Genomic DNA, 21,514 nt, shown 5'->3' with positions numbered 1-21,514 from the left:
TTTACATAACACTGTCCTCTACCAAATGGCACTCAGAATACAATATTGAGAGTAAGGGAGCAAGCCTAAGCAGGTCTACTCAGAAGTAAGTTCTATTTTGTTCAGTGGGGCTTACTCCCAGGAAGGTGATCTTAGGATTGCAGCCTGTAATGTGTCACACCATTTTCAGAAGGAAAAATCTAGGGGGAAATCTAGTAAAGTTTGTGAAGAATATTACCTCTGGCGACCATGGGGTTTCCTACATTGGATGCCTTCAGAAAAGATCTTTGGATCCTGTGCAGAAACTGGGTACCATGTATAATTACTGTGTGGAAAAAAATCTAGAAAGGTTGTGAATGAGATGCTAAAATTACACTTGAATCACTACGATTAGGCAAGCTTTTAGGGAAATGAAAATGTAGTCTGTTGAGTCAGAGGGAGACTGTGGAAATGGGTGAGTAGATTTCTAATCTAACTTCACAGAATAATCTCAGATCTCTGGTCAATATGATCATAGTTATAGTTAATAGCTTTTGAATTAGACTGTCTATCCAAACTAAGCAAGCCTCATTGAATGAACATTTCTTGACCCTTCTGCTTGGGGAGGGTTCTGAATATATAGTCAATGCAGTAAAGCAATTTAAGCTTGAATCAGATAATTCCCACATGCCACACACCTGAATGCCATGCAGTGTGTGCTTATAGAAAAGAGTGACAACTACAGCTAATTTGGCAGCCTGGCCTTCTAGAATCACTCTGAGTGGCTGCAACGTTAACCAGAAAGCTAAAAATATCCCATTGCTTCGTGAATAACAGGAACCTATTCAGGAGAGGACTGGAAAGTACATGTGGCTCTGGAACAAGGCTGTATAATGCTACAAGCCAGTGCTGCTGGCGTCATTCAGCTGAGCAGTGCAAACAATGAGTATTCACTCAGCCATTGCTTCTTCCTGAAAACTGGCAACCCTTTGGGAAAAGATGACTGGTGGACTGACTCCAACTACTGTTTGCTAATGAAAAGTCTGAGGCAAGTCCCCCCTGAGGCTTCCCTGAATCACAGTTGCTAGAGCTGAGTTACACTTGCTCCAGTCCACCACTGGCCCTTTAGGACAGTGGCCCACTGTGAAATAACCCTGTAAGTTGAACAACCAGTCTACCAGTGCACCCACTAATAATTCTGAAAATGATATTCCTGGATAAGTATCAATTCAAGTGTGCCACTGCTAAGGCTATATCAGCAACTGTTGGTTTGTCTCTATGCCCTGGAATCCCCCGAGTCCAGTCACAGGCTAGTGCTTATTGTTGGCCACAAACCGTGGAATTTTTAAGTCCCCCTTTTTAATCTGATCTGTCATTTTTCCTCAGTGTCTTTATATCCTGATGATTCTTAGTGCTGGAATTCTTACAGTCACATCCTTCTAAACCCATTGAAGTCAGTGGTGCTGGCACAAACACATGAAGCAAATTATCCTGCTAACCTCATCCATACAAGCACAGAATGAGACAAGAAAGGACACCACAAGAGAAGCTGTCAACATAGAGTTGTGTATACTTCAGTGGGTTTGCTCCAGCTTTGCACAGAAAAATGCTGAGGCATAAGTTGTGGCAATATGCTTTGATAATAGTCTTTGAGTTATATCCAGAACATTTTTAGTTTTGTTAGTAGAGGTCCCTGGGCTCAGGCCTTGATCCAAATGTTGATGTACTTTAACATGTACACGAGGCAGAAGTAAGCCTGTCCAACAACAGTGATCCATATCCATAATTCAGTCCGTATATTTTTGACTGAACGAACTCCTTGTTTGGTCTTCAGACTTTTTACGCAAATATGAGAACTTGTTCTCAGCAGTTTTTCTAGCATCAAAGCAATTTCCCTTTGCTCCCTTGAGTCAAGAGCAGGCTGAAAAGGCATAAGAACTGTACTGAATTTTCCAGTAAATGTGCTTATTAATATCTGGAAACAGGAACCATGTAAAGCATGGATGCAAAAATGGATCTCCCTTAGTACTTTCGTTTCCTACCAAACAAGCTTTGCTTCTGAAACGGCTCTCAGCACCTCTTGGGTGTTTAATGTAGGAAGGAAGTGCCACATTCCTTCCCATTCCTAGGACAGTAAATGTCACTTCAACCAGTCTGACAGCTCTCCCTCCAGTCCCTTAAAAGGAGGGCAGTGCCTCCAAGACCCACACAGGGAAGAGGCCTCATCAGCACTGAATAACCAACATGTTTCAGAGTTTGGCATGACAAATCCTTTTTCTTCGAAGCAGTCACACCTCTCAGTACAAATGTAACTCTTGGATAAAATATCACTTCAGTAGTTTGCATTGCCTTTTGCTCCACATTCGAGATCACCAAATTCAGTGGAATGATTTGCTCTTAGCACCCCATTTGGGCTGCAAATATAATCATGCAGCACATTAAACCCTTTTATCCTCCTCACATATTCCAGGCAAACTCAGAGCCAGCTCAATACGTTTTGCTGCCCCCTGCATCTTCCTTTCGTACTACTTACAAAGAGATGTTCTACAGCTCATCTTGGGTGGCAGTGCCATGAGTGGGGACATCCGTCCTGTACTGGCCCCACCCACTCAAAGGGCAGTAACATGGGCCTGAGAGGCAACAAGCATCCCAAGAAATGCCTGTCACCTCCTGCTATATGCTAACCTTCACAGGTGTGGCACTTCGAGCAGACACTTGGGTCAATTTGGTGGTGAATTGCACCTGGACAGACCAATAGCTTAGTTTACAGCCTAGTTGTTTCTACCACTTCAGCCAGTAGCAGAAAAGAATACTTATTGTCTCACCTAGACATCCTGAAAGGCAATTTTGCATTTTAATTAACATACATTATACCAATTTGAGGTCAAAACCCACGAAAAATAGGGTGGGAATATCATTTGCTGAAGGGATGCTGAATTTGTAAGTGAATCCATTCTTTGCTTTTAATTTTGGAAACATAAAATCTAAATATACTGCTATATTTTCCAGCCTGATGTTAAATATAAATGGTTTTGGGAAAAGTCTATTTAAGCTTACCTATTTTTCTAGCTAAGAAAAATGACAGTGAAAAGAAGGGGGTGTTAAATTAGTGCTAAGCTTTTGCAGTGCTATCCTAAGCAGAGCTATACCCTTCTAAGTCCACTGAGGTCAATGGTTAAGTCAGTGCTTAAGATTACAGAGTTCCATGATCCTCTTACTGAAGTTCTCATCTAGTTGAAATCAAGGGAAAGATCTGCAAGCCTTGGCCCCAAGGGATTTTCACTCTGCTTTCTATGTGCAAGACTGAACAAATGTCCTGCCTTATTTCAAACAGAGGCTGCTTCCACGCAGGGACTTTTCCACATTTGGCTAGATGGATGGCCCCATTTTTAAAAGACATTCTCTATGTACCTATCATCATAGGGCCTCATGGACACTACATAGGAATCGGGCCATCTCCGCTGCTAAATTAAGTACCTCAGCCATTATACACTTCCTCTTTGGGAAAGGCCGAGGATACATCCCTGTGGCGTTGAGAGCATTTAATGCCAAAGTAAGTCAACAAATCCTTTATGGGATCCCCATCTGGATAGGGGCATGGAGCAGAGAGGTTGAAAGGGTCCAGTCATACTTTCTGTATAAAATCCTTGGCTTGCCCCATTCTATTCCCTATGCGGCCCTGTGCTTAGAAACTCTGGCATGGTGCCGTACATTCAAGTTTTGGGCCAGGATTTGTTTTAATCGAGATTAACTGGACTATACATCCCAGGGACGCTCCATCCTCCATACAACCTAGTGGTGGGTTAAAATCGAAGCCAAACTTAATGAGTTGGGCATTTCCTTGGAGGACCTGCTAATGTTAACAGAGGTCTATGGGGCTATCAAGAAGAGACTTTTTGATAGAGAGTTTCAACAGATGCTAGAGGAAGCTAATAAAACCTGTTCCCTGATCTCTCTGGGAATACCTGTGGATAGATTAATTGTAGTCTTTATCTCCTGGTTGAGGCCCGGTGGCATAGAGCAATCACCAGGGGCGTAATGTCCATTGGGCAAGGTGGGCAGCTGCCCAGGGCACCACCTTGTGGGGGGCATCAAAATGCAAGGTTCATTTTTGGGTATTTTAGTGGTTTTCCATTTTTGGTCTGCAGGGGGCGCGGTCTTTAGACTAGCGGCACCAAAATTTCACCATATCATCAGGAGACTGTCCTTATGCTACCCTCCAAGTTTGGTGAGGTTTGGTTCAGGGAGTCCAAAGTTATGGACTCCCAAAAGGGGTGCCCCATACCCATTGTTTCCAATGGGAGCTAATAGGAGATGGGGGCTACAGTTTTGAGGGTCGATACATCAAAAATGCGCCCCCTGCAGGAACATCCCAGAAATTTGGCCAAGAATCTTTGTTCTGCATTAAGTTTTCTGTATTGCTGTCAATGGGGGTTGCAGGCTGGGAGGGCACATTTCTGAAGGCACAGTCTCAAAGCTTTCGGGGTCTAATCAGGAGACTGCCCTGATGATACCCCCCCGGTTTGGTGCAGTTTGCTTCAGGGGGGCCAAAGTTATGGACCCTCAAAACTGTAGCTCCCATCTCCTATTAGCTCCCATTGGAAACAATGGGGGATAGGGGCACCCCCTTTGGGAGTCCATAACTTTGGACTCCTTGAACCAAACCTCACCAAACCTGGGGGGAAGCATAAGGACAGTCTTCTGATAACACGCTGAAATTTTGGTGCTGATATGTCTAAAAATGCACCCCCTGCAGGCACCAATGTCCTGGTGCAAAAAAAATTTGGTCGTGGTGGAGTGGCCGCCCATGGGGGGGGGGGGGCATCCAACTCAGGTTTTGCCCAGGGCCACAGTTTGCCTTGTTACGCCCCTGGCAATCACCTTAGCTAGGTGTAATGCCCTGTTTTCTTCCTTTAGACCTGGACGCCACCTTGGAATTCCACATAAAGAAAGGAAATGCCCGTGTGGCATGGGTTCTGTGGAAACAGTATCTCATATGCTGTTGGATTGTCCTTTTTATGAGATAGGTAGGAAGAAGCACATAATCCCCTTCCTGCATGGAAGTGAAGGCATTACAGATAAACAGAAGGTTATATATCTTTTAAACAGCCACAACTACGAGCTGTTGGAAGCGGTGGCTAAATTTTTAAATGGTGTTATTTTAACTCGTCAGAAGTTGTAAAGGCTGTTATTATCTTGCAATGTTAATGTTAAACTATTTATATGCCATTAAAGGTATTCAAAATCTTGCATTCTCTATGGCATCATATTAATTTCTTAGTATGACATGTGTGGCTCCCATACTTTCCTCCTTGGAGCTGGATTTGTTTTTCAAAACACCTTTTGATACAGCACAAAGCAGAAAAAGTAGGGGTAAAAGGGATCCATGCAGAGCATTCATGTGCATGCATGAATGCCCCTGTCTTCAACCAGAGAGGCACAGCTAAGGCATCTTCCGCACACGCAGAATAATGCACTTTCAGTCCACTTTCAATGCACTTGGAAGCTGGATTTTACTGTGCGGAATAGCAAAATCCACTTTCAAACAGTTGTGAAAGTGGATTGAATGTGCATTATTCTGCATGTGTGGAACGGGTAAGTTATGCATTCCTCCTCCATTTAGCCTTTCTAAACTTGCCCCCCACCCCCAGCTGAGCTGTGATATTTTGAGCTCTGAAGCTTGGCTGAGAAGGAAAAAAAGCTGGGGGGGGGGGGACAGGCTGTATGATTGCAATTGTATTGTTGCTTCTGAACTGGACTGCAAAGGGGAGGGATGGTGGAGGAGTAAGCAGTTGGCACTGGAACTGAGCATGTGGATGCAGTCAGTGTATGTCTCCACCCTGCTTGCCGACACTATGCTTTCATAGCAGGGATGACTTTTTCTGCCCCATGCGGAAACAGCCATAGAAACACTCACACAAAGTCTGCGCTGTTCTCTTGATACTGTGAAGCAGTCCAGCATTTTCTGAATGTCTGAACATTATTAACCTTCACAAAACAGGGAAAGCGACTGTACAGCAAGAATTAATTGGGATAAATTAGACGGTTCTGCTTCAGTTGCATATTACTGCATACCACTTGTTCACTATTAAATACGATTTTCTTCTTGGCCTCTTTGCTAATGCAGCTTACTTTTTCAAAACATGAGCTGTGAACCACAAACAAATAGAAACACTATAAAGCAAAGTAGTCCATCCTATGAAAAGTTCTCTATGTCCACTGACATCTGTGAGCTTAGAAAGGTATTTACTGTGCACAGGATTAAGAACCAAAGAAGGTTAGGACAATATAAATATGAGCTCAATCTCTATACATTAAAAGCATAAACATAAACTCAAAGGCAGCAGATCTCTTACTTAACATTTTGCTGCCATGGTCAGGTACTTATATCTTTTATGATAATTCAGTTAGGTTCCTTTCTCTTTTGGTCAAAAGATGTAGTGATGTCTGGAGCCAATACTAGTGTATTAGTGTATTATTTCTGCCTTTAGTCACAGAGAATTATTACATTTCACCTTAGCCTAGCTTTGAGACTATTAATGTACTGTTTTAATATCTGTGACCTTTTTATATTAAAAAAATACAACCATTGAGGAAAGCCAATGGGCTGAAGCATATCTGGTTAAGGTCACTAATGGTCCTTTTATTTTATGTACACTTGTGAGGCTACTATTTGGGCCAAGACATTTTTTAAAAGAAATATTGTAATGAACACACATACACATATATTTGTACTTGTTTATATTTATGCTTTTAACTTATAGATACTTGGTCCATATTTACATTGTCTTAACCTTCTTTGGTTCTTAATTAAAATTATTTTGGGTTGTCCCCCCCCCCCTTTGTTGTTTTCACTGTGCACTATAAAAGGATTTTACTAGCTGTTGGTATCGTTCTATCCCAAATGTGTTTATAGATTTCCTCTTCTCAGATTTCCCTAAATATAGGGAGAATTCTATGGGAGAGAAGAATGGGTCTCTGGGGTCATTTACATAGATCAGATACTTCTCACAATTAGCACTTTGGGGAACTACTTTTATTTTGTTAATACCTAAAAGATAGTAAAAATAAGCCTAGTATGTATTTATAGTGGGTAAAGGTCACACCTTTGACACATATTTACACAGTGAAAGGTAAGCTGTGTGGCATAAATAAAATACTGTAAGATAAAGGTGAGAAACCTGTGCAGTATACTGTAATAAGCTCTGAGAATGTGCAACAGACTAGGGGTAGAAGAGTTTTCCAGATCCTGGAATTTGATACAACATTCATTTACTTCCGTCAGTAGGTGCTGTACAGGAGATAGTCATGGTGGATTATGTGGCACAGTTATTAGGGATTTTTGTGGAATTAACTTGATCAATAAAAGTACTGGGGCCCTGGATTTTCTGAAAAAAAAGTGAGTGATGCCCATAGATCAGGGGTCTGCAAACTATAACTCTCCAGATGTTAATGGACTACAATTTCCATCAGCCCCTGCCAGCATGGCCAAGTGGCAGGGCTGATGGGAACTGTAGTCCATTAACATCTGAGAGCCATAGTTTGCAGACCCCTGTCATAGATAGTACATTTTCTGTAACAGCTCCTTGGCATCTAACATTTTGTGTTTTGATGCCAGGGCTCAAGAGATCTTGTTCACCCAATTTTTGATTGATTTTTGGAATGAGGCTGGGATTTTACTTAATTTTGACATCCTGTGAAATGTGGCCCCAGTGTGTGGGTGATAATTAACCTCTTGCTTGTTGTGTTTATGGTTACCTTATTTACTCATTGTGCATAGCTATCTTGTAATTGACATGTTTCGCATTTTATCATTGACTTATTTTAAATTAATCTTATAAACTTGCTGAGATGCAGGATGTACATTAAATCACACACAACAATTTTCCTTTCTCATTCTCTTCCAGTTGCCCAAAAAGTCACGTCAGTATCAGTGTCTTGCATGTCAGTTTGTTGTTAGGGCCAGTGTTTTCATGACCAACCAACCAACCAACACATTTGCCAGTAAATTTTTCTCTCTGTTACCATATTCCATTAAAGGCAAAAAATGATATATAGAGAAAATTGCCCTGTGCTACACCATACACAAGCAACCTATAGAAGGACTTTTAACAGAGCCATAACCCATCCTTACAAGATGAGTTTAATATTAGAAAAATAGTGGGCACTAATGATCTCTGTAAAGTGCCTTGAGATGTTTGAAGACTATATTGCAATTACAGAGCCTAAAAATGTGAGCATGGTGTGATCTGTGTTTAGAATATAATACATTTCAGAAAACGCATTCAGAAGATAAAGTCAATTAAGCTGGGAATCCACCCAATACCCACACCTTAATTGAAGGATTACAATCTTCTCCAAGTTTAAATACACCGCTAAAAGCAAACTAGACACTCCAAATCTTTTACCACCTTGATGTTTAAGTATGACTGGAAACATAGCTGCAGAGAAAACAAAAAAAAATATTGAAAACTTAATCTTACTTGGTATGCTGTGAACTGGGTGGAGTTACAAACGGAGCCAAAGGCCAACGGCTATGATCACAGTGATGTGGTGAGCATGTGGACTGATAGATGGGCCCACCACATAGGAAAGCAGTCATGCGATGGTTGTTTCCCTGTGCTATCAGATTGCAGTGCAACGTACATTTCCTGAGTAACCTCTAGCCCACTGTGGTGAAGTAAGTATGGACTACTTTAAAGAGCTGAGCATATGTTGAAACTGTGACAAACCTCAGCCCACACAGTCAGGTCACAAACTCAGTCTACACACTCACCCACCAGAATGGCGAGGAATGTAAGATTTTAGAAAGTTGGGCTGCTACTGGCTGTGTGGGATTTAGCAGGTTTGCACCACTTCGGCAGAACCGGTTGTTAAAACGGTGCTTGTCAACAAACAGTTAAATTATTTGACTCCCACCACTGACCCGTGGCCCAGGGCAATCAGGCATTACAGTAGGATACAGGTTCCAATTCTAGATAGTGAAATCCAGGAGATTTGGGGGCAGAGTTTGGAGAGAGGAGGGAGCTCAGCAGAGCTGCGAAGGCATACAGCACAATCTCCAAAGCTACTATTTTATCTAGGGGAACAAATCTTGACCTGTAGGTCAGTCTTCATTCTGAGAGAACCCCAGGCCCCACCCAGAGGTTGGCAGCTTTAGTGTAGGAAGGTCTACCAAGTGCAGTCTATCAAGGACACAGGTGTTTAACCCTCCCCATTTCCAGTGTTTGTGCAGCATTCATCTTCTTGTAAAAACTTCTTTAGAAAGATGCTGTGGGGGAGCAGAGAGTTTAAAGTTCTGGCAATCGCTGATGAAGAGATTGAAACAAATTATCTCTTTCTTCAGAAGTCACAGGTAAGCATCTTCAGGATGAGAACAACAGTTAAGCAAGAGCTCTGGAGGTTTTTTTTAGTGGGGGGATAATGTCTGCCTTGGAGAGGCAGCGTGGTGTAGTGGTTAAGATGTTGCACTTGCAAAATCCACATATGTGGTTTAAGTGCTGTCAAGTCATGTCTGTATGACTTAACATCCTCCAAAATGTGCTATTATTAACAACATTGCTCAGGTCTCGCAAACTGAGGGTCGTGGCTTCCTTTATAGAGTCAATCCACATGTACCTTTCATGGTAATTGGAAAGTTCTCTGTGCAAAACAGCAACTGCATGTTCCAAACATATGACTACACATGCAATTGTGTGCATGTAGAAGTTACTGATATACATTTTGGACCTTTCAAAAATATTTATGCTCTTGTGCTGACAGAATGAACATATTTGCATTGTCCACTTGCTGATATTGATTTGTAACTTTCTGTTTGCCCCTGATCATACATCGAGGCACCCCTTGCTTTGCTTCAAAATGAGTACTCCCTTAAATTTTGGAACCTTTTTGGTATAAACTGACTTTACCCTGGAAGGTAGGTTAAGATCAAGTTAACCAACCTTCTTTTATAAGTTTATAATCGCATTATTTTACCAATACAGATTCAACATAACTTATATTGGGTGCTGAGAGTGGAGCAGAAACATGAATCCCAAGGTTTTTGATCTCTGTTACTGTGATCTGAAAATGAAAGGCCATGTTGGTTGCCAGAAGTGACATATCTGATTTCGTTATCCCACCCAGAGGTAAAGGAGGAAAGGAGTGGACCTTAGAACCACTCATTCATGCACTTAATGTGTTGTAACAAATAGACTCCCGCAATCCCCCTCCACCACCTGCATTAAATATGAATGGGACACATATGAATGAGCTTATTCCCACTGTGTTTATTTTGGCCCTCTGCCAGCATCTACCACAGAACGAGCATCTACCCACCACACCTAACAGAACAGCACCAGTAGTGGTAGCAAGGTCTCATGGGAAAATAATAAACTCTGAATAACATCTCTGCTCTGTATCTAACATTTGCTACTTAGCCACTTGAGGAGGCACAGAGTCACAAAGACCCTGGGTGAGGATCCCCCACTCCCATAGAGAATAAATATTTGGGTGCAAAATGAAGGCCTCAAAGTCTACTGGGGTATTTCCTCAAAAACATTACTACTAATACTGTGTGGCACCAATATCTGTCAGTGAAGAGGGTTATTAAACTTCTGCAGCCTTAGTAGACTGTAATTCAGCATTTCCAAAGCACTTCCAACAGCCATTGGCATGAAGAGTTTTGAGAGCCATTGATGTTGTCTGCCCAAAGCAGTAGAGATAATAGCAGGAACACCTTAAAGCTTAGGGAGAGGACTCTTAACAAACTTTTGCACCCACCTTCTGCCTAGCACTTGCTACTATGGCTGTTGAAGGGAAGGAGGACTTGGTCACTTGCATTGATTAATCTGAAACCCTTGACAGCTGCTTCCACTTTCTCTGTGCAGTCTGGAGTGGCTGGCCTGGAAGGGCACAGTAATGTGGTTATGGAGGCCCTTCGATCCAATTCCAACAATTCCAGAGCACAATGCCGGTATGGCCCAGTGAGTATTTTGCAAGAAAGAACAAACTGTGCCGATGGGGGTCTAGGTGGATTTTTTAAAAGTCAACTTCCTCCAACACAAGTTTGAATTTGCCTTAATGACTTTGCAAAAGGAGAGTTTTACAATTTCAGAGCTACCCGGAAAAGCCCTGAGGCAGCCCCCCAAATCTCTGAGGATTTAGCTCTTTGTCTGTGCTAGGAGAAGGTCTATTTTTATTATTACTTGAGACAAGTTTTGGCAATGACTTCAAGACTTTTTGAAAAGGAGTATCTCAACAACTTTTTCCACCATAACAAGAGCTGGTGTGGTAGTTGAGGTGCTGGACTGGGACCTGGGGAACTCAGGTTCAAAACCACACTTGCGCCATGGAAGCTTGCTGGGTGCCCTTGACCTAGAAGACACAGACTCACAATCCAAGGAATACCAGGGGCATGATTTGGAGCCAGGCAATGGCAAACCACCTCTTGCCTTGAAAACCTTATGGGTCACCATGAATCAGCCAAAAGAAAAAATAAATCTCACCACCAGTGCCTTTTTGTTCTAGAAAGGCATTCATAGAATCAGAGCTGGAAGAGACCACATGGGCCATCAAGTCCCTGCCATGCAGGAACACACAAAGCACTCCTGACATATGTTCATCTGATCTCTGTTTAAAAACCTCCACAGAAGGAGACTCCACCATTCTCCGAGGCAGTGAATTCCATGGACAAACCTGACAGAAAGTTCTTCCTAAGGTTTAGGTGGAATCTCTTTTCCTGCATCTTGAATCCATTACTCTGTGTCCTAGTCTCTGAGGCAGCAGAAAAGAAGCTTGCTCCCTCTTCAACATGACATCCCTTCAAATATTTAAACACAGCTATCACGTCCCCCCTTAACCTTCCTCGCTTCTTCCGACTGAACATCCCCAGCTTCCTAATTGTCTCTTCGTAGGGCATGGATTCCAGACCTTTTACCATTTTGGTTGCCCTCCTCTGGACATGTTCCAGCTTGTCAATATCCTTCATAAATTGCAGTGCCTACAACTGAACACAGTACTCTGGAAGAGGTCTGACCAATGCAGAGTAGAGTGGTACAATCACTTCCCTCGATCTGGACACTATACTCCCTATTGATGCAATAAGTTTGCCTGGGAGTTTTTCTGCCAACGAGTCGCCCCTCAATGGGAGCAAACAAGGCTGCGGTTGAGAGGAGAGGTTTCCGGCTTGGAGCCCGGTGAAAAGTCTCCCTGTTCCCCGACACAAACGGTCTTTGAACAGATCCGAGCGGCGCTCGCATCCCTCCCCGCCGCTGGTTGGTTTTGCAACGCGTCTCCTCCCTCCGGGCTTAGGTGTGCTGGGGCGTTGCAGGGCTTTCCCCGGCCGATCTGCCAGCTGAGCGCCTGGCGCTGGAGAGGGCAATAAAGCAAAGATCCGCCCGCCGGCGCAGGGAGGCCTCGCCCCGCTCGAGGTGAACGCAGCCCACGGTATAAAAAACCGGAGCCGCTTTAGTGCCTTGCCTCTTCACAGCTGCGGCTCAAGACTGGGCAGGGCGCGCTTCTTTTGCCTCCTCTGCTCCTTTTGGCCGGTTCCTTGCGCAGACTTTCTCGCCCTCGGCACCCGATGGAGTTATACCACAAAGAGTTTGCCAGCGCCGGGCAGAAGGCTGGCTTGCAGATCTGGAGGATCGAGAAGCTGGATCTGGTGCCCGTGCCCGCGCCCTTGCACGGCAACTTCTACGTGGGGGACGCCTACTTGGTACTTCACACCGTCAAGCAGAGCAACGCCACTTTCTACAATTTGCACTATTGGCTAGGTAAGGGGGCTGTCGGGCCGATGGGCTCGGGGCAGAAGCGCTTGAAGGGGGAGATTTGCGCGTCCTCGCAGCCGAGGCTTAAGCGGGGAGTTCCGCAGACGGTACTCCCAGCGCTCCTCTGGTTGTTGGTCAGGCTAGTAATGTGATGTGAATGTGGGAAAGCAAAACGCGGGGAATATGTCGCGGCAGCGTTAAGACTTCAGAACCCAAGCACGTTGGACGGAGTAGCAGAAAGTTGCGCAAATCCATAATCCGATGGATGAATTTGCGCAACTTTCTGCTATTCCCTCCAACGTGCTTGGGTTCTGAAAGTCTTAACGGTGCCGCAGCACATTCCAAATTTGTAACTAGAAAGTGCCGACAGTATGATTACCCAATCTAGTTCAGATACTTCGGCCCTTTTTCCTGCCAGGGGGATTATATCAAAGATGGCAAGCAGGAAACCGGCGAGTGGCTGTAGAGCAGAAATGAGCTGTTGAGTTGGCTCTGTGGACGAAGCTGCACTCGAACTCCTCCCCGTTCCTGTTTTGTAAATAGAAGAAACTTGTTTCAGGTGTTTCTGCGCAAGGTCTGGCGGCACCACCCTCTTTCCCTTAGTCTAACTCCGCCCACATTTGACCACACCCCCCTTTTGAAAGAAATGGGTATGGAGTATTAATAGTAATATCTCCTTAAACCTAGTCTCGACTTTAGTATGACTCTAATATTGTGGAACATTGGTAATGCTTCTGAATATGCATAACGGAGCCAAGCAACTGGAGGCTGAATACTTAGATCTACTGGAGGAAGAACTTCCTTCGAGGTCTGATTGCTTGGCCAAATTAATATCAGCATCTTCTTTTCAAAAACAAAGCTTCCCCTTAGAGTATCCTGTGCCCAGTCCATTACAAACACTTCTTACAGCATATGTTGCTGTTATATAATAATCTAACCTTTCTTCCTTTACATTTATTGTAAGAATTATTTTATTTCATTAGTAGTCCGCCTTTCTCTTGAGGGACGTAAAGTGGCGTATGTTACTCTCCTCTCCATTTCTTCTTCTGTGAAGTAGTTTAGTCTGCAAGCGAGAGACACTGACCCAAGATCACCCAGAAAGTTTCCATGGCATGAAACTGGGTCTCCCAGATCCTAGTCTGGCACTAGAATATAGAATCCAATCCAAGTTAATGAGATCTTTCTAATCTAACCATGTTATCCCACACTTCTTCCAGGGAGCTCAGGGGAACATATATGAACTTCCCTATTTTATTCTCATAAAAACCCTGAAAAGGTGGTTAGGGTGACCAGCCTAATGTTGCCTAGTGGGTTCATTGCTGAGTGGAAACTTGATTCCAGACCTCCCTAGTGCAAACCTGGCATTCTAACCACTATACTGTGCTGGGTCTTGCAGATCTCCTATTCACTGACCAGACAAACATTTCATTGGATCAGCAGAGAACATTAATGGAGTAAATGTTCCACAAAAGAGGGAAACATATTTCTGAAAAAATTAAAACAAAATATTATTTGTTTTGAATGCCCCATCCAAATTGGGGGGGGGGGTGTGCACTGTAGGGAGCGTTGGCAGCAGATTTACTTGCGTGCAGCCCCTGCAACCCTCCACAGTGGTGAGATACAACACTGAATGCCATGCCTGCATCTCTGCATGCCTGGGTGGTCAGGAGGCATGGCTGGGGGAAGAGCTGATGCTAGTCAGCTCCCACCCAGCCATTGCCCCAGTTGTGCTGATAGCCATGGCTTTAGACCCAATGGGGGCTTTCTGGTGCTGGGGAGGCTTTTTTTTGCATTGTAAGCCTCCCCATGCCACTGGAAAGCCTCCTTGGGAGCGGCAGACTGATGTGGCAGAGGCGCCGTAGCCAGGTGCCTAGCCCATTGGATGGTGCTGTCTGAGACTCATATTAGAAAAAAAAAGATGAAGTATTTGATGTATAAAACTTTGGGTGAAGAATTCATTTCAGCAGATATTAAAAACATAAATAGAGCTGTGTTTTACATTATTCCCCAGTTAAAACTGGAACTTGTATTATCTGATGAATATGGTAGACTTATAGGGATTGAAGTTAAGGGGGGGGGTGTTAAGCCTTTGGTATTTGGAATGTATGCCCCTTGAGAGGGCTTATCAGGTCAGTGAGCCAACTGAGGCAACCCCCGCTCTTGTTCCTGATCTGGCTTTCCCTCCACATGTTCCACTTCCAAGTCTCCAGGAATTTCTAGATCTGGAGTTGTGCAGTTAGGCCACTCTGATCTTCTGTCCCAAAACAGCCTTCCAGAATGACTAACTGTGGGCTAGAATTCAAAAGAAGATGTATGTGGATGATGTCATCACTTCTCCTCTGCCCTTTTGCCAAACTAAAACTTCTAGGATTCCTCAGGAAGACTATCAGTAAGTACCCTGCTCTATGGTTCTGTTCATCTAAATGGAATAATTCCCTCTTGTTTCAGGAAAAGAATGCAGTCAGGATGAAAGTACAGCAGCAGCAATCTTTACAGTTCAAATGGATGATTACCTTGGAGGAAAGCCTGTGCAGCACAGGGAAATCCAGGGATATGAGTCTACACAGTTCGTTGGATATTTCAAAGGCGGCATCAAGTATAAAGTATGTCATAGTGTACACGTGGGATGATTCTACTAGAATCGTTATCTTTTTAAAAATGTTGTGTTTCTGAGGTCAGAATTTAGAGAACAAACAAAGCATTACAGCAGAAGCTGTGGCAGATTTTAATTTAATGCTGTTTTAGTCCAGACTTGAGGAAGCTGTGGTGACACTTTCCTTCCCCAATTAAATGTGGCCATACGTGGGCTATCCTGTTTGTCATTACGCAGCCATACCACACATGACTGCATTTAATTGCAAATTGGTATCTGTTCATTGACAGTACAACCTTATGAAGAGTTACTGCAGTCTAAATCCATTGATTTTAGTGAGATTGGACTGGAGTAAGTTTGCATAGTATTGCTCTGTTCAGTGTCGACTCTTTATGAACATTGTTCTGTTTGTGCATAAGGAGGGTTTGTGACTTGCTTCTGTTAATCAGCAGTTTCCACATTTAGCTTGTGCTGACCATGGAATTAAACATTCCCTTTGTACAGAGAGAACAATTCATTCATAACCTCTACTGAATGAATGAATTGGAATTATGAAATCTGCTTCATAGAAAACATCATAAAAACCTTCAGTAGTAAACATCTATATATATAAAAAGCAAACCATCCGTTTGTGAGTCATGCTCTAACTCCGAAACCACTGGATGGATTGCTTTCAAATTTTCACTCAACGTGCCTTTCCAATGCAGGCAGATTTTCGGATATTCACATTGCTAAAATTCAATACCAGGGGGAAAAAGTATTTTTCCTGGCGCACCAGGCCATGAAGCTGGCTGTGTTTAACTGTCACCCTTAGAATGTTCTGCAGCATGTCTGTGGCCTGAGGGCTTGGAATGCCCTTAGAATGTTCGCAGAGATGGCCAGAGATGAGCAGTGAAAACAGTAAATAGGTAATACTGGTAGGTAATACGAGTGGAAGTGAAACACATACACACTTTGCTGTGCGAGACGTCAGGTGGGGTTCCCCCCCCCTCACACGCAGGTAACTTTCACTCTCTGTGCCTCACCCACTGCTACCACACAACACAATACTCTCATACGTTATGCCAAATAAAGGCTTATTATTAAATACTCTCATACACATCCAGCTCATCCTCATACACCTCATTCTGCCCTCCCTCAATCCAACCACCACTTACCCACTTCCTACAGCTCTCTTTTACTACAAGCGAGCTTGAGTTTGCCTTTTTCTTCTAGGACAATCCGCGGGGTGGGAGTGAGCCAACACTACTGCCTCTGCTTCTTTTGCATGTGGCCCTTTACGAACCCAGGGAGCTGGCCTCGATCTGAGCGCTTCACCACCCTGCCTCTGCTGCCTGACTGGGATAGCCTGCTTGCCCCAGTTCTGCCTTACCCAAGCCAGGACTGTGCATGTCAACCAGCCTCATGGACAGCAGGATTCTCACTCTGGACAGTTCCGTTGTGGAATGGAAAGGGTTACCTTATACTAAAAGAACAAGACACCACCATATAACAATGTGAATTGAAAAGGGAAAGAGGGATTCCATTTGACCACCCCCAAAGGCTATGCTGCGGATCATTGGACTTGCATGGATATCTCTGTGTGTTGCGGACTGTGATGAGAAGGACAATTGCCACAGCAATGTGTGGCAGGGGCCCCGCTAGTACAATATAAGCTGTGATCCACTATTCAAAGCCAGCATGATCCAGTTATCAGGATGAATTTGGGAAATCTAACTCAGATTATGGTCTTTTTACTTCAATCAATTAATTGGTGCAATTAATGGGTTCAAAACTTAAAGTACAGATTAAAATTTACTCCTTGATTAACTAGTCTTTCCCCTTCTGCTGCCATTTTCCAGTGGGTGAAGACTTTTTTGTTTTGTTTTGCATTCCCTCAATGATCCCCCTTCCTAACCAATGTTTCAATATTTTGTATTTATGTTAACTCATTTTAAAGTCATTTAAGTTATGTATGTTTTATCTGTTTTTATTGCAGTTATTTTATAATAAAAATTTATTATGTATGTTTTAAATTGTTAGCTACCTTGATGGTCCTTGTAAAAGCAGGAAGGCTGAATATAAATATTGCTGATGGTAGTAATAATAATAATAGCTTATCAGCAATAGCAGGGATTTAGTTGCAAACTCGTCATTTCCTTCATAACAGTAATGTGGATCCTGATGAGTCCCTTACAGGGAAGAATTGCCAAGTGAACCATGGTAATTAAGCTTTCTCTAGCTCCTGAGTGTCCCCTGGTGATGTTCACCTAGCAGTTTTTCCTTTTCTCCTTGGCTGGGCTTCAAAAACTAGAAATGGGCATGGACTGATGGAGGGGGGGAGACCTCTTACAGATGAGAATCTACAGATATGGGAGAGGTCAAGTACCCTTCTTTTCACCAGTTTTCTGCAGATTTCCCTTGTCTCAGCTCTTGCATTTCAATTATTTTGGAAACTTTAGGATTGTAGCCATTGATATCTGAATCTTCAGGGGTTTGACCAGACACAATAAAATCATTCGGTCACCTAACATTTTTTTAAATTTTCATTTAGGCAGGTGGTGTAGCCTCTGGCTTTAAACATGTAATCACAAATGACCTAAGTGCACGAAGACTTCTGCACATCAAGGGCCGGAGAGTGGTGAGGGCCACCGAAGTCCCTCTCAGCTGGGAGAGCTTCAACAAAGGAGACTGCTTCATCGTGGACCTTGGGACAGTAAGTTGTCACAGGATTTAGTTTTCCAAAAATAGCCACAAATAAATAGCCCTAAAATTGGTACATTGAACACCCTAAACTAGGTGTTCTACACATATGCCCTCCTCCCACATGCTAACTCATTGAGCCAGACTACAGCCCTTTTGAGTTGTTGTGTTGCTGGTGCTGTGCATATGGAAAAATGCGCTGCAAGCAAGCCTCCCAATGCTCACAATTGCTGTTTCTTCTAAAAGGGACAGTATTTAGATTTTATGCCTTGGTACATGTGCCTCAAACCTTGGATTAATGATTATGTGTAACCGTGCACCCTGGTCGGATGTGCTACATGTGATCCTCCTAATATATGTCTTTTGAAAAGGACCATGTGTATATTTTTCTTGTAGCCTTGAAATATACACATATACTTTTAGAAGACACGGGGATCACACATATTGGAAGGATCATGTGTAGCACATTTGTTCCATACACATGATCAAATTTAATGACCGAAAAGGGTTTGTAGGTTGACACAAACATTCATGGTTTGGTGCTGGCCGTTTTGCTATAACCTCTGAAGAATTGAGTAAGAAGATGTTTAGCAAATTTCTTCTTAGAGCTCTAATTTCTTTGAAATGGATGCAACATCAACTTGTTTTGTTTAATGGTCCCCAAAAGGGGTAATAGATAGTTACGTTTGAATGTTGCTTTTTTGCTGACAAAGGAGCAGAAATGATGCCAATAGATATAAACTTGGGATGTACTGTGAGGATGAGGGACTAAATATAAACTACTCCAAAACCAAGGTGGTGGTCTTCAGAAGAAGAGGGCCCAGAGGTACCAGCTGCTACCATCAGTATCACAGTAAGACGGAATGGAGGAGGAGGAGATGAAACTTCCCTGGTGGTCTTATTGCCATGGTATAGCTCAGTGGTGGCGAACCTATGGCATGGGTGCCAGAGGTGGCATTCAAAGCCCTCTCTGTGGTCACTCACGCAGAGTTCATCATGTGGGAGGGGGGGTGGAAAATCACCCTTCCACACACACACACATCTAGGCTGGCCTGAGCATGATCCTTTACCTGGGAGTAAACTCGGTTGCTGGCAATGGGGCTTGCTTCTGAGTAAACCCTCCTAGGATCGTGATTCACCCATTTGAAGCGTTGCATGGTTGCTTCACTAAGCTTACTCCTGAGTAATGTGTGCCTCGGAGCCAACCATTTTTTCTAAACGAAAACCTCAGTGTTCCGGTTAAATTGCTGTGTTGGCACTTTACAATAAATAAGTGGGTTTTGGGTTGCAATTTGGGCACTCGGTCTTGAAAAGATTTGCCATCACTGGTATAGCTCGTGGGGATCTTGCATTCCTCTTACTCTGAATTAGGAAGCCTCCTTCTTTCCTAACCATGTGCTTTGGCTACTTTGAAAGTATTATTTCCAATAAGGAATGAAAAAATAGAACTAACCAAGAAAACATGGGCTATTTATAGATCATAGATTTTTTTTTCTTTTTGGTCCAGGCCTTCATGGAATAGTTGTTTCAGTAACACATGAAGGCCATGGGAAATTTCATCCCGAACAGAATGTTCTTCAGAGTTGTGTGTGTTGGAAAATAGGTGCTATTAAAGGAAACTGGTAAACCAGCTGTTTTCTTACAAGTGTACCTAGGAGTTCATACTTGAGCCATCAATACCCCTTTGTGCTTTACCATTTTGAAGTTGAATAACTGTATGTTTCAGTGCTGGTGCTGTCTGGGAACACAGAAATAACCAACTAGTTGCACTCAGGCAGGGCCCGGACTGCTTACATGGGAAGTAATTTTTGGATCCAATCCAAAGTTTTCTCTGTTGTGCTCTTTGCCATGAATTCTTTTAGAAGGGCAAATTTGGAGGATCCTCTACTGGAAGCTGCAGGGAGACTGTGCTGGTGAATTCATTTTCTCTGGGGCACTTATCTCAGCAGATGGATGAAATTCCACCGTGCAGTCGCCACCCTACCCCAGCAGTGAGATGTGGCACAGGAAACTGGCAGTGTCCCTATGCCTCTGCTGGCATAGTGGGGTGAGGCTGGAGAACATCGGCTCCCTCCTGCCCTTTGCCAGTGTTGTGCCAGTGGGCCACAGCCTCCACTTGGGCCAGCTTTTTGACTGGAATAAATGCGGTGTGGCTCTTGGGAACTTCTTGGAGGTGGGGAGGCTGGGAAGTCCATTTGGGAGTGGCAGCAGTGGTGGGATCCAAAATTTTTAATAACAGGTTCAGATGGTGGTGGGATTCAAACAGTGGCGCCACCGCACACACGCACCTCCAGTCCCTATTGGGCAGGGAGGTTGCTTTAGTAATCCCTTCTCGGCACTCAGAAAAAATTAGTAACCACTTCTAGAGAAGTGGTGAGAACTGGTTGGATCCCACCTCTGAGTGGCAGGGCAGTGTAGCTGCAGAACCGAGGCTGGGCGCACGGCCTGTGGATGAGGCTGCCTGTCTGAAAGTGATTCAAGAAGGAGACATTCAACATAATCCATATTTTCTGGGCATGGGGTGCTTTGTTCATTCCACTCTAGGGAGCAAATCCACATACAAAAGCAAATTATATACAATACTTATCCACCCACTGGAATAAATGGAGAATTTCTTGCATTCAAGCTATGCCTTACAAGTTCATAAAAAGTACTGTATTCACGATATTCATTACTGTGCATTAAAAAAAATCATTGAGCTGGGATGCTTGGCTCCATTTCTGAAATCAGATAGATTACTTTTACTAATCCCAACCACCACAAGTAGAAAAGTAAAATTTAAAAACTCTTTTGGAGAGCAGTGACATTTTTGAATACCTAGTTTTTTGGAAGTTATTGTTATACAGGGAGAGAATGAAGGAAAATCTGTTTCCTTTATTAACTTCTGCTTCAGCTAAGAATTTTCTGTGAATTATTCTGAAAACTGTTACCAGTCCTTACGAGGTTACACTCTGGGATGCACATTCTGTAAAACTGTCCTGTATTAATTCTGCTGACTGAAGAGATTTATATTTTGTTCTAGGAGATCTATCAGTGGTGTGGCTCTGCATGCAATAAATATGAGCGCCTGAAAGCTACGCAGGTGGCCATGGGCATTCGGGACAATGAACGGAATGGAAGAGCCCAGTTGATTGTTGTGGATGAAGGAAGCGAGCCAAAAGAGCTCATCAAGGTATTGTGTATTTACTTTCTATTTAAGCATTTGGTAGTTTTGCAGCCATACTAATTTGTGCTTTGACTGTGGAGCTCATGGAAATAAGACAGGACAGGGCCTGTCAGTTGCACTGGTGAAGAAATATTGGAACAGAAAGTGTTGGCAATGTGAGCAGTATATCAGGTTCTTGGGACATGTTTCCACTACAGTCTCTTTTCCCAGAGAACTGTCAACCGAGAGTGGGGGAGCAGTCCCTAACAGACAATTCTTAGCATTCACACCAAGCAAGAATGATATGGGGAAGACCCATGACTGCGAAAGTGGAAAAAACAGGTGTGTGATGTGGATGTTTGCTGATTGGTGGCAGATACAGCATTC

At 43.4% G+C, this 21,514-nt stretch overlaps 1 protein-coding gene across 2 annotated transcripts in view; it reads left to right on the top strand.

Annotated features, from left to right (window-relative positions):
• The first annotated feature begins 12,439 nt into the window (after positions 1 to 12,439).
• SCIN (scinderin) overlaps positions 12,440 to 21,514 on the top strand; it is a 45,636-nt gene continuing 36,561 nt past the window's right edge. For both annotated transcript variants that reach the window (XM_048511409.1, XM_048511408.1), the window contains exons 1-4: positions 12,440 to 12,713; positions 15,156 to 15,310; positions 17,834 to 17,995; positions 21,005 to 21,154. In XM_048511409.1, coding sequence (XP_048367366.1) covers positions 12,521 to 12,713; positions 15,156 to 15,310; positions 17,834 to 17,995; positions 21,005 to 21,154 — 660 coding nt within the window. In that variant the 5' untranslated portion in view covers positions 12,440 to 12,520. The remainder of the gene's footprint in view (positions 12,714 to 15,155; positions 15,311 to 17,833; positions 17,996 to 21,004; positions 21,155 to 21,514) is intronic.

Source organism: Sphaerodactylus townsendi, linkage group LG11 (assembly GCF_021028975.2).
Source record: "Sphaerodactylus townsendi isolate TG3544 linkage group LG11, MPM_Stown_v2.3, whole genome shotgun sequence".
NCBI lineage: Eukaryota > Metazoa > Chordata > Lepidosauria > Squamata > Sphaerodactylidae > Sphaerodactylus > Sphaerodactylus townsendi.
This window is presented reverse-complemented; position numbering and strand designations above follow the sequence as displayed.